Source organism: Tachysurus fulvidraco, chromosome 14, assembly GCF_022655615.1.
Source record: "Tachysurus fulvidraco isolate hzauxx_2018 chromosome 14, HZAU_PFXX_2.0, whole genome shotgun sequence".
Lineage (NCBI taxonomy): Eukaryota > Metazoa > Chordata > Actinopteri > Siluriformes > Bagridae > Tachysurus > Tachysurus fulvidraco.
In genome coordinates, this window is record NC_062531.1 from 7577129 (window position 1) to 7591068 (window position 13940).

General features: G+C 39.1%; 1 protein-coding gene across 1 annotated transcript; it reads right to left on the reverse strand.

The window, feature by feature from the left end:
- Nucleotides 1-232: 232 nt before the first annotated feature.
- Nucleotides 233-10991, reverse strand: xpc (xeroderma pigmentosum, complementation group C). The gene is made up of 14 exons (XM_027134036.2): nucleotides 10678-10991; nucleotides 9264-9527; nucleotides 9046-9157; nucleotides 8439-8523; nucleotides 8084-8241; nucleotides 7384-7504; nucleotides 7168-7257; nucleotides 6251-7060; nucleotides 5794-5954; nucleotides 5447-5528; nucleotides 5016-5147; nucleotides 3665-3834; nucleotides 2815-2908; nucleotides 233-1765 (listed from the first exon to the last, which is right to left on the reverse strand). The coding sequence occupies exons 1-14, from the start codon at nucleotides 10790-10792 to the stop codon at nucleotides 1445-1447; spliced, it is 2715 nt and encodes a 904-aa protein (XP_026989837.2). The 5' UTR covers nucleotides 10793-10991; the 3' UTR covers nucleotides 233-1444.
- Between the last annotated feature and the right edge of the window lie 2949 nt (nucleotides 10992-13940).

The window sequence follows — 13940 nt, forward strand, 5'->3', positions numbered from 1 at the left end:
CCATGTGCCTTGCTTATCATGAAAAATTTAAAAGCAGTGTGTGGCTTCAAGTTCTCAAATAAGTCAATCATTTTGCTACATATAATTTTAAGTATATATTAGTGTCGTTAACTAAAACAGTCAAGTTCTTATTTGAACTTATTTTTCTTAGAGCAGACACAATTGAGGGTGTCAAGATTTCTGATGTTTGTATGTAGTTAGATTATGGGATAATTAAGCACTCAGAGGCCACTAACATCATTTTTTTTATTTCTTAAAAAGGTTATCATTTTTTTAATAAATGTTTTCTAGAAAATAACCCTGAATAAAAAACATTTTTTAAGAGTAAAAAAACATGTCATTAACAAGATTATTACAGTAAAAGTCTTAATAGGATATGGATTGTAAAGCAGATTTAACAGTACAGGTTGTAGATGAAAACTTAATATTCAAATGTAAAATAGCTATGAATATTTATTATAAGAACTCAGTGTCAAAGCCTAAACAGTTATACAGTATTTTTGGTGGAGGAATCATCCATCAGGTTTCTTAGACATAAGAAATATAGACATATTACTGGCCTCCTGTCACTGGCACAGTGCAGTGATTAGGGGAAGTAAGAGGAAGTTGGATGTTGTGCACTCAGCCAATCAGACAGCATGTAATCACTGTAAATAATGACTTAAATCGTTTAAATTGTTGAGACTCGTAACACGACAGTTTTTGAGGTCCGGAAACAATAGCGGCAAATAAGTGCCATTGGATTAAGAGGTCTGTAGTTGATCTTTACATAAACACTCAAGTTTTTAAACCTACCCTCTATTAACCACATAAAATATATGGGCAATTAACAGAAACAATAAATTTTACAAGCTTCCACATACTAAAAACTGTTTAGTTGAATCTCACTAGTATTGGAAATCATTGCTCAGTTTCTGGGGCAAGTTTTTCTAATAGTGAGGATCTATGTCTGTATAATTCTCTTATTTTTTAGAGATGGGGCTCACATTTCAGAGGAAATTATGAATGCTGTCAATGTATTTTAAAAAGTTTCATTCACATGGATCACCAATCCATTTCATAAACTCTGAATAAATCAGAATTACATGCTATTTAAATTTCTATCTCGTCTGAAGACATTTATTGTTGGAATATAACCATTACGAATTAGATTTTTCATCAACGGTTGCCCTTAGCCCTTCCCTGTAAATAAGTTTCAGGTAAACAGCTTTTCTGTTCATGGAAATGCATAAAATTTCTTGCATGGGATATTTGGTTGGTTTGTTTCCTTTTGATTGAGCTGGATAAGTGGCAAGGACAGAGACAAAGAAACAAAAGACGCACTTGTTAGACACAATGCTGTGGAAAGGAAACAAATCCATGTGTTTAGTTGTGTATACAAAGATAAAAAAGAAAGCAGACTGATGTACAGAGAGGCAAGAGAAAGCAAGCAATAGTAATCACATCACACACGTTTTTCAAAAGGGAAGAGATGTTTCTGCTGGCCACGTCTCTCCCTCTTACTGACAGACTTTTTAGCTCCTCCTTCTTCCGGCTCCTCTTGCCTATTCTGTGGCCATGAAACGGTCAGAGATGGTGGAGCCGTTTGAGCTCCACCTTCATCCTCCTCTCCAGATGAGAATCCCTCTGCTGCTTCTTCTCCGCCTTTTGCAATGCCCGTGTCCTTGGCCATGCCCTGCTGTCCGTAACGCTGCTGCAACCGCTCTTTTATCAGCAGCCCTTTCACCAGCAGCTTCCAGTTAGTCAGCGCTCGCTTCTCACGCTTCTGTTTCGACAGACAAAACACAAACAGTATACTAAACAACCTGTAGACACAAACACAAGCAAAAGTTTAAAAGTCAAAACATTTTAAAATGTCTGAATTGGTCTAGATTCATCAAAATAAAGATCATATGTATCTTACATATTCAGTGCAAGCATTAGATAAAAGATTCAATAATTGCTCCCAGTCTTTAGTTAAACACCATTAATCTCTTAAACAGCATACTGCTTATAGATTCTATTGTGTAGACATTATAATACATCACAAGGCTGTGGTGGATAAAACTACATTCATCAAAGACACACAGGAAAAGCAGAGAGTCCCAAAGTAATCCATATTACTGTGTGTATTAGTTTGTGTGCTGAAATAATCCATATGTTCTCATTTTAATAATGAACCTTCATAAAGGATGAGTCAGTCAGAGTCTCTGCAGCCGCTCATATATTACAGACTGGCACAAAACTGCTCTTATATCACAGTTTAGTTAAAAACACACACACACATGCACACAGGCATGTACACAGGCACACACATACACACAGAAACACACAGGCATGCACACGCACACACACACACAGGCAAGCAAATATACACACAGGCACGCACACAGGCACATGCACACAATCACACACAGGCATGCACACAGGCATGCACACACACAGGCATGCACATACAGGCACGCACATACAGGCAAGCACACAGGCAAGCACACAGGCAAGCACACAGGCAAGCACACAGGCAAGCACACAGGCAAGCACACACACAGGCACACACAGGCACACACACAGGCAAGCACACACTTGGGCAAGCACACACGGGGAAGCACACACACACAGGCATGCACGCACGCACACACAAACACACACATAGGCACACACACAGGCACACGAAAGCACAGGCACAGACATAGGCACATACACACAGGCAGGCACACACGGAGCCACACATACAGGCGCACGCACAGGCACAGACAAATACACACATACAGGCACACACAGGCACACAAACACACAGGCAGGCACAAACACACAAACACACACACACAAACACACCTCTTGTTCCTTCTTCTTTTGAATCTCTTGCTCGTTTTCCCAGGCAGCTTTCAGAATCTCTTCATGTTCCTTACACACAATGTAGCCGTCAGTTCTGCAGCACAATGACACTGATTAGATGCCATGCATTTGGAAACTCCTGCAACATTTTACCAACATGCTGCATACGCATACAAATACAAATTCATTGACAGAACAAATGCAAATTTAGCTGCAAACACAATCACAACACAAACTATTTTCACATTTACATGAACATATAAACTGGCTGAAATAGTACATGAATACTGTACTTTAAGCTCCTTGAGGACTTATTTCATGTTAAAGTAAAGTAATGCTAGTAAAGTTCTCACCAGTAGAAAAAGAGTAGTTTTTTTTATGGCTGCTTCCTATTAAAAATTTCTTCTTATGGACTCAGAGTTTTTGCTCATCACAGTCATCTCTGGTTTGCTCATTAAGGATCTAAGTGCAGATTTCCTTAAAACTTTCAAGGTGACGTTGCCAAAAGCAGTATAAAGATAATATACAACTGAGTCTAATTGGCTGAACTGCACTAGCATAAGGAGATGTTTTCTTCAACTACACAAGCGCTTCCAGAAATCTCTCTAGATAAGAGCATCTGCCAAATGGCATAAATGTAAATGCAATGTCAGTGTAAAGAGGAGAAAACTCACACTGCAAAGAAAGTCTGGCATAAATATAGGTTTCTGCCACTTTCGATCACCTCTTCCTTTCTGTTGTGACTAGCATTTCTGTAATTTCCATATGTCTGCAGAGTGTGGGCTGTCATTTCAATTAATATACTCTGAGACATTGCCACTGAACAAGACACTCATGCACACACACTTACACAGCATGTGAATATCCTCCATGGAAATCGAAGCCTGTTACGGCAGTAGCACAGTCCAGGTTGAGTTTTCGAGCCACTCTGTTCAGATTAGGCAGATGTAGGTGCACACATCCCACTGGCAACATACACGGTTGAAACATGTACACATTTCCAAAGTCGTTACGTGGAATCTGCAACACACACACACACACACACACACACACACCACCACTCTTTAGCCCTGTGCATTGTTACAGCTTGTTCCAAAGGTGCCATTATTTTCCAGCCCCCACAAATCTAAATGACTACAGATCGGCAGCGCTGACATCCATCTCCATCAGGGTCCAGACATCCGGCTATAAAAAACAACAAACGTCCAGACAAAGAAACGGTTTCTTCCCCCAAGCTCAATAACTCTCTGGAAAAACTACATTAACACCAACCCACACACTGCTGAATTATCACACTGGGTAACAAACTAATACTCTCTCACACATTATATGGCACAGGATTCATAAATCATGTACGTATTGTTACATCTGAACATATCTACATGATACGTGAGGAATAAACACATGACAGATTGTGCAGTTGTACAAAAATAAAGTTGTGCAGTAAAACCATCCTGAAACGTCGGATTTCCGTATAACAGCGTGGTTATATTGTTCCACTTATACAACACACGTCAGACGTTTTACGACGACAACAAATGTATGTCTTGTGAGACACATCACACTTTTCTATTTAATTACTGTCTGTGAGAAGTTAGTTCCTGTTATCGCTTATGTTACAGCACTGATAATCATTTTCTCACCGGCATTTCTTTTCTCTCTCTCAAAACAATCCCACAACTTGTCATTTTACTGAGAAACTGAAAAGGATAAACTCCTCTGTCCTGAAGGACAAGGTCCACCATGTTCGCGTTACATAGACGTCTCCTAAGAAAAAAACTTCAAAGATTAAAGAACTTAAATGATTTCATATTTCTCTTTATTAAACGACACATTTGAAATAAAAATCTGTTGATTATAAGGCTTAGACCATGCAGAGTGGCTGCCATGCAGGGGAACTTATCAGATCATTTGCATTAATATAAACCTGCACAAGCTGCTGAACAACAACATGGGTCTTTACCCATCTGTTTTATCTTAATACATATGTCCAAATGTTTACTTTTTTCAACTTTTTTTCCTGTATGTGAATGATTAACTCATTAACCTTGTTTAAACTTAGTCAAGTGTAAAAAGATCTACTCAGAGGCAGTAACTCTACCTGCTGTGCCAGGAGTTAAAGGAGTAACTTCCAGGTCAAATTCATCGTAGGTGAAATCTTTCCTGACTAATGAAGTTCTCTCTCATTCTGACATGCTCACCTTGCCGTTGATGGCTACTGGGGGCTGATACTCCTCGGTCTGCCAGGGGCCGAACAGGGGTAGGTCCTTTTCATCTTTGTTCTCAGACAACATCCTGACTTTCCGGGACCGGTTTGAGAATCCCTTTACCATCTGAACCAACAGGGGGTGCACACACTGTTTTAGCCTTAGCACTTGACATACCTTTACCAAGTTAAATTGCAGTACAGGGCTGAATACCTGCTTTGGTATTGGCATTTGGATCAGATTTATAATCTTTTTTAATTTTTAATAATGAATGAAGCCCTTTTCCTCTGTGAGTCAGTGACGAAACATGAACACGAATGCAAAAGTAAAAAGGTATCTTCTCCTTTAACACAAAGATTCCTTTATACTTTGCACTTTCTTTTATTTCTTTTTTTTTTTTTTAGAAATCCTGCTTGTTTTCTCACCTTGTAAGGCTTCTCCCCGAGTCGTACAGTGCGCGCTTGCTTTAACCATGTGTCTCTCGAATGCAGTGTGTGAACACAATCCCTGAAAATGCAACACGAATTTCATCACAGAGGATTAATGGATTTAAATACATGTACGTTCCTCTACATTGGTTATACAAAATAAATATTACCACCCACGTGCTGTACTACACCACTGAACTGTTACTCAAATCAAATCCCATTAAGGTCCTGATTATTTCTGGAGGTTTTTAGTTGCCCAGGTCCATGAACTCTGTACTAGAACTAAGTTAAGGTGACACCATTTGACAATCCAAGCAGCTCTCGCACATTCACACACACTTTACCGTGAATAGACAGCTTCTCCTCGACAGTAGCCCAAAATGGTAGCAGTGGAAGGGTACAGGGCCTCGTACTTCAGCATGTGCCTCTCCAGTGCATACAGAGGATGGTTCTTGTACTCAGATATGGCTTTTGGCAATGGCTGACCCATCAACTTTTCCTGCAGCTGTGGTGGAGAAACAAGCATGTGGGGTTACAGATAGAGACTGACAAAGCAGAAGAGAGGAGAACAATTGAATTCAGAATATGTAGATGTACATAAGCAGTCTGTGATATAAATTATGGTTCTTTTAATACTAAATTTGTTGTCCTACTAGATGGGAATTCCAGTTGTGCAGGACACTCACTACCCACTAGCTACCCATTAAAGCAATGTTCCCACAGTTTAAACGCAATAATAAATCTAAATCTTTTAAGCAATTACTGTGTGAATATGTGCACATTCTTGTTGTCTTCTTGTACCTCTTCATCTTCTTCCTTCTTTTGTTTAGAATCGGGAGACTCGTAAAAGCGCAACGTCTCCTCCCACCACTCTGAGTCGATGCGTCGTTTCCGTGATGCTGTGAGCCAGGTAGGGTCGTATCTGCTGCTCACGTCTCTCAGGTAACCGTGTTCATCTACACCCACTACATATGTAATTGGATGAGTGGCCTGATTAGAGCAGAGTTCTGGTTGCCCCACCCCTTGATCAACATCAATACATATCCATCTCTTTGCCCCTTTCAGGTACACCTCTATCCATTCATCATCTCCTTTCCCCTGCCTCCTTTTCCCTCGCTGCTTTTTCCATTCTAGCTCCTCCTCTAGGTCTTCTTCTTCTTCTTCCTCCTCCTCCTCCTTCGTTCTCTTCTTGATCTTGCTGGATCGTCGTGGAGCAGGACTTTTGCCCTTTCCTTTAGCCTTTGAATTCTTGTTGGACTTTTTTCCACCACAATCGGAATTATCGCTGTCATCCTCGCTGGACAGATGAAACTCATCCTCTTCACTAAGCTCCTCTTCCCCCTCACTGCTATCTTCTTTATATGACACTTTTGATGCAGTACTCCTTCTTTTGGTGTTTTTTGGCCTTTGTCCCACTCCTGCTTCTTTCTCCTTGTCACCTCCATCCTCAACATTCCTTTTCTGTCTCTTTCCTCCCCTCTTCGGTTGCCCCCCAGTACTGGAAGCAGATGGGCGTTTGGACCCTGTGGAAACTTTGGGTTCTGGTGGCTTTTTATCAGCTTCGTTTGACTTCTCTTTAGAAGGAGGACTGCTGGAGGTTTCTGCCTTTCCCTGAAGAATAAAAAATACAACACACGTATCTAGTTAAGCAATGCCAAAATCCAATTGAGCTCACACATCGCTGTCCATCCAAAAAGTCAATACACACACAAATCTACCTTTTTTGTTGGTGGCTTGAAGGGTAATGGCTGTAGTGACAGCACCAATCGACAGTAGATGTGCAGTGATCTCAGCACCAGCAGGAACAGCTAGAAAACCAAATCACTTTTATTGTGTGTGTGTGTGTATGTGTGTGAGCAATATAAACGTAACCTTAATATTTTTATCAAAGCCTATGACAAGTATCAAAAACTATGACAAGAAAGGTCTCTCACATAGGTCATCTCCTGATGGTCACGTGCTGACAGACTTCCCAAACGTCTCTCCAGCAGCTCTCGCAGTCCCAGGTCCTTCTCTTCAGGGAGGGCACGGTTTAGTGTGAACGTCTCTTTAAACCTGGAAGCAAACATGTAATACTCGCTTTATTATTCAAATATTTCAGAAGACTTGACATTTTACATTTACAGCATTTATTTTATACAACTTAGCAGTTGAGGCCTTGCTCAAGGACCCACGGGCAGCAACTTGGTGGGATTTCATCAACCAACAACTTGTTTGGTTGCAAAGAGGAAAATTTTACTTCTTTTTCTCCAAATTTTGTTTTATTTCTTTTTCTCCAAATTCCCACCCACTATTTAGCTCTACCTTTTACACAACAGCTACCACCAGTGAAAATGAAAGCTAGTGAGACACCTGACGCCAGACAACTTTGGAAGAACCGATCTCTTCTACATACATGAGTTCACTGACTGTTGATACACTGATCTACAGCATACAGACAATTATGCTCTCCTGGACTCCCAGCTGTGGCATTGACTCTATCTAGATTTGCGATCTCCAGACAACAGTGTGAACACTTTACTTTGGTGCCACTTCAACGTCAACCAGTGGTTTCATTGTAATTGCGATTGACCTCGCAGAAAATTACAAACTGCCCCTTTAATGTTTCTGCAACAAATTCCTCCATGTTCTCACCACTTCAGAAGACTTTCCAGAAAGACAGTGTTGATACGTTTTTTAATAATCACAGAGAAGTGGGCAGGAATTAAGGACAAGGTGATGGCCAGTAGGTCAGGCTCACAGCACATGCGGTTCCGGAACAGTCCGCTAGCCAATAAACATAACAGATGGACCTGAGTGGCAGAGAAATGAAAACCACGTGATGAAACATGGATATGTAAACATCACGAATATGTAAAACAAAATGTACATAATTATGAAGGTCAAATTTGAGACAAGCAATGGCAGTAATGCACAAACTTGTGCACATACACATACACACACACACACACACACACACACACACACACACACACACACACACACACACCTTGTGTGTATCCTCCTGTATATCCTTGTTGAAACGTTTCATCATTCTGCGCAGGTAAGTCTCAAACTCAGCTTTCTGCTTCTCCCTGGAAAGAATCACCATAGTAACGTTAATTCTAGCTGTCAATCACTGTCAACTACTCAATCGATTGGCCGACAGTGTAACAGGTAACACTTTGCATTTGAGTGCAACATTTTATCAACAAATGAGTAAAAAAAAAAGGGCTGAAGACCTTACTGGGACATCAGACTTAGCATTAAAAATGTAGCAAGCAAAAGTTACTGCATCATAAGATACCTTGTTCAATCATGTTGCAATATGCAAATACATTCCATTAAAATAATTGTTTAAATTTGCATATTTATAGAATATAAATGGAACGTAGATAAGGTGAACGTAGAGCTGCTTCTGTGCCTTTTCCTGTTTTCTAAAGTAATTTATTATTCAATACTGATTTTTTATGGTTTTCGAAACAGGTTTTGGTTGACACTTAATCAACCCAACCTTAATTTATAATGCTCAAGAAACCACATTAGGAGATGCCTCATTTACCAGCCACACACGCACACGCACACGCACACACACACACACACACGCATGCACCCACTTTTTCTGTCTTTTGTGTCTGGCCTCAGTTGTCTCAATCTCAATCTCCACAGGCTGAGAAGGAACTGCAGGTTCTTGGTCTTCCACTGCTGGTCCTAATGGTCCTGCCAGTTCTGAGAAAACACACACACACACACACACAAATAAATATTTCTGAACCTAATAACTCAAAAGGACTGTGACTAGTTATCAATCACACTTTTACTTAAACACACACACCTTCCACTTCCTCCCAATCCTCATCTTCATCACTCTTTTCACTCTCATTTTCTTTTTTCTCTTCTTTTATCTTGTAATCGGTGCTTTTTAGCACAGAACTCTCTGGAAGGGACATGGTTGAATCTTCAAAGTCCTCAGGCTCTTCCTTTAATGGCTCACTGAAGTATTTGCTCTTCTGTCCATCCGTTGGCTTATGTGCCTTTTTTGATGCTTGGCCTCTGGGCTTGGTGGACTTGGCAATATTTTTGGCTCTGGTACCCTTGTCTGATAAACACATGCATCAGGAATATAAATGTTAGTGATCATATAGCAGGATACAGACTCTAATGCAATAAAGAACATCTCAATCTATTTTTCTGGGCATTGTGGGAAATGTAGCAACAGCAAACAGCAACAGACAGCAACAGACAGTCTTCAGTCCGGAACTTCTATAACATTGCCTGATTTTATTATTACTCAGTAAGATGTACCTGATTAAATGAAAGTACTAACAAATATTCGATTTACTTCACTACAACTCTGCTGGTTTACTGAGGAATGAGTTTTACTCATTTTAGTGTGTTCCACGTTTCGGTCCAAACCAATGCTTAACATACGTCAGTAACAGAAGCTTGCAGAGAGAAACTTCAAATACAAATTTTATTTGTCACATACACAACAATACACAGTATAACATGTGCTTTGTCCATGGCATCAGTTATTCAATTAGCAGATTTCATTTACATTTCTGGCATTTAGCACACACCTTTATCCAGAATGACATACATTTTATTTACATGTTTGGGCTATTTCAATTGAGAGTTAAGGGCCTTGCTCAGGGGCCCAGCTTGGTGGACCCGGGATTCGAAATCATGACCTTCTGATTAGTAGTCCAACACCTACATCCCAAGTAAGCAAGTAATATAGTACAGTATAAGATAATATGGTATATAGGCATTTTGTTGGCATCATATTTATCTCCCTTCCCCTCATTAGGACACGCCCTCGCTCACCTCCCTTCCCCTCATTAGGACACGCCCTCGCTCACCTCCCTTCCCCTCATTAGGACACACCCTCTCTCACTCCCCTTCCGCTCAGTAGGACACACCCTCTCTCACTTCCTACAGTGGGCCTGTCCTGAACACATCTTACTGAACTGTAACAGAGGAAGGTGGAGACCCGTTATTCAGTTATCTCTTGCATGCTCAGAGTGTAATTTGACTTGCACGCATATGGTGCACCAGTTACTCTATCGAATACAGTCAGATCTACAAGAGCAGCCATGCAAAAGTGCACATCTGCACACTGCAGCTGCTGAAATGTACAAACAGCTGCACATCATCTAGCAAGTAAACAGCTATTTATAACATGAAGCTAGCTTCTAATCAAGGTTTACTAAAACTCTGTAAGGCCCGAGTTAAATTTTCCTGTATACCTTTGATGCCCGGCGTTTTTGTAGCAGCTTTTCTCTTCTTAACACAACGAGTCTTCTCCTTTGTGCGCTCCTTTTCAGTCACAACAGCACCTGCCCTGTGTTTATGTTTAGCCATGTTAGCTTTCGGCTAGTTATCCGTTTCCTGTAAAGTTCTAAAGTTAAACAGCGTGGCGTGCTCAGCGTGCAGGGTGTGTGTGTGTGGTGTGTGTGTGTGTGTAGCTGCTTATGTAACTTCAATCAGTAACCACGGTTATACAACGCCGGGCAAGTCTTGTTGAATAACACTGAAACATGCCGCCGTACGTCACTTCCAGTTCGGCACAGCGGCCAAATCCCAATTAGCCTCTTGTCCGCAGCATAGTGCACTACATGGGACGCACGTGCCGTTTTTTTTTTTACCACACTCAGTGTAGTGCACTTGTACATAAGAAGCGAGTTGATTATTATAACGCAACCAGGCAGTAGACTTCAGACTCAGGAAGTCACTACTAAAACGCTAGAGTGCGATGTTGTGCATTATTTATTTTTTGTCTGCACAAGTTTTTTCGCTTTGACATGTTTTAGTTAAAAAAAAAAAGAAAGAAAAAACACCATTAGGTAATACACAAATACAGTTATAAAACACGTTTATAATCGTGTCTGAAGCTGTAGCAGGTGTAATAAATAGTTTTAATTCTCTTGTAATCAAACTTTATACTGTATTTGATGTCTTCTGGGAACTGTGTGATGATTCATCCTGTTCTAGTCTTGTTTGTCCAATTAAATAAGTCTGATGTGATTTGTGATGAAAAATTGGTTAAATGTTAGTAGGATTTATATAGAATGATATGAACTGTATTCAGCAGATGAACTAATTAGATTAGAAATGAACCCAAACCATGGTCAAGCTTTCATTCATAAGGTCACACGTCTGTCATTTCTTCTAAAGTTTTAAAGTACACTTTATACTTTTATTAACACCAGAGGAATCCTTGTCAACACATCAAGCTCCATTTGGTCCAAGATGAGTAGTTTTGAGAGTGTGAACATCTATGCTCCTTGTTCCTGTTGTTCAGATATTTTGTACTTCAATACTGCATCCAAAAAGTGAGGCCTTATGCTGTTTGCCGAACTGTACAACTTTCATTTATCCAGTAATGAACATGTAATTATGAAACTGACCTTTGAACAATTTTAGCTCTGTTTAAATCACTGTTACATGTTGCCACATTTGGCTGAGAGAAAACGTCTGTGACAATAGATAAACTGTTTATGAAGTACAATTTACATATCTGCCTATAAAACAAACCAGCATGAGAATAGTCAAGAGAAAATGTGTGAACACCCACACTTCTTTTTTTTTTTTTTTGGCAACTTAATTAATATGATGCTGGGAGATTGCAGATCTGAACTTTGGAGCACAAACAGATAGCGTCCATATTTATTATTTAATGTTCTAAAAAAAACAATTAAAGCAGTAAAAGCTGCACATTGAATAAAGTTCACAAAACGAACTCAAATCTTGGTGTTGTTTTGACATTGTGAAATTACTAGATATAAAAGGAGACACAGAAATACATGCAAGACCACGGACACATTAAGCTCTAGCTTCGGTTGTGTTTGAGCTGCGTTTTTATTCCGCACTGCCTTGTTATTTCAGCTAATCTTGTCAGGTCTGTTTACCTGCAGATGTCACTGTGAATTAAATACCCATGATGATGAAGTGATCATAAAGGCTTTATATAGTTGTTCTTGGAACACAGACTAAGCTGGAAAAAAATGTAAATAAGATAAACATGTAAATATTTAAAGCTTTATGTACAGAGGAACATTAGGTTGTATTTTCTGGGCACAGGGAGAAATTCATTTTAAATCCTTTCAGTACAGTTTCAACTATACTATATAAAATCTAAAATATTAACAACGGTTTACTCCAAGACTGACTGTTTTCCAGAATGCATTAAGCTGTAATGTATTAATAGAATAAATAAATGCATGAATTGATATATACTGTACAGTATATGCATAACAGGGATCCACATTGAAAGCAATTTTCTGATTGTATTTAAGAAAATTTAATAAATAAGGAATAAAACTCAACAAGAAACAAAAGGGATTATTTTCCAAAACAGCACACCCTGAAGTGTTTTATTCCTCTTATACCACAACACTTTTCCAATGTTAACATTTTTATTCTATTCCTTTTTTAATCTGTTTTAAAGTTATGTTTGATGTAGAAGGTCCATGAAACAAGATACGTTTCTGTTATCACACACATTAGAGCAGCTATAAACAGTTATTTTTCTCATTTTTTCTTCTTTCTTAAGGTTAATAAGGCAAAAGATTGCATAGTGTAATGTTAGTGAGACATTGCAAAGCACAAGTTCCTCTGCTTTGACATTCCTGTGGAGAAAATGTAAAGTTATAGATTTACAAAACTTTGACAGTGCACATTCTTCCAAAAATCCAGAGCATCCAAAAATGTAAAAAAACAATAACAACAAAAAAAAACCATAAAAAAAAATGTGGAATAAACAATCACACAATTTTTTTTAATCACACATTTTTTAAATCACATTCTGTGAACAATCTGCTATGCAAGTCTCTGTGAAAACAGTGTTACCACCGGAATGATAACGTATTATGAGTGCATCAGTATAAACCTGTGATTTGTCAGCTGGAACTATTTTAATAATGTTAAAGTACATTTAATATTTAACAATTAATACCTTAGTATATAAGGAATGAAGATGAGTAAAATATCCATATCCATAATTGTGCTAAATGAATAACATGTATTTTTCAACCCAGTCAAGTGTATCAGAGATACAATTATAGTGAAATGGGCTACAGGGTTTGAAGAAAACAGGTTTCAGCCTGTCGCATATATATTTACACTTCTGTGATCTTTAAAAGATATTCAGTGTTAGTTTAAATGTCATTAAGTGTAATAGTAAGAGTCAAAAACCCTTGCATTGTGCTATAAATCAGATGCTCTGAAATAATCCACCAGAACAGATGAGTGGGTGAATGTCATAAATTATGTGCAAATAAATTGAAATTTCAGTTGTGGCTTTGGTGCTAAAAGCAATGTCTCTGTCTGTTAAACTAACTCTCACTGACATGAATCAGCTCCCTGTAGGTCTGCTTCACTGAGCCAGAGGCTGCACCTTTACTCATTAAAAGCTCAGCAACAGCCAGTGAGGTCTATTAGAATTGGTATGTGTGTGTGTGTGTGTGTGTGTGTGTGTGTGTGTGTGTGTGTGTGTGTGTGTGTGTGTGTG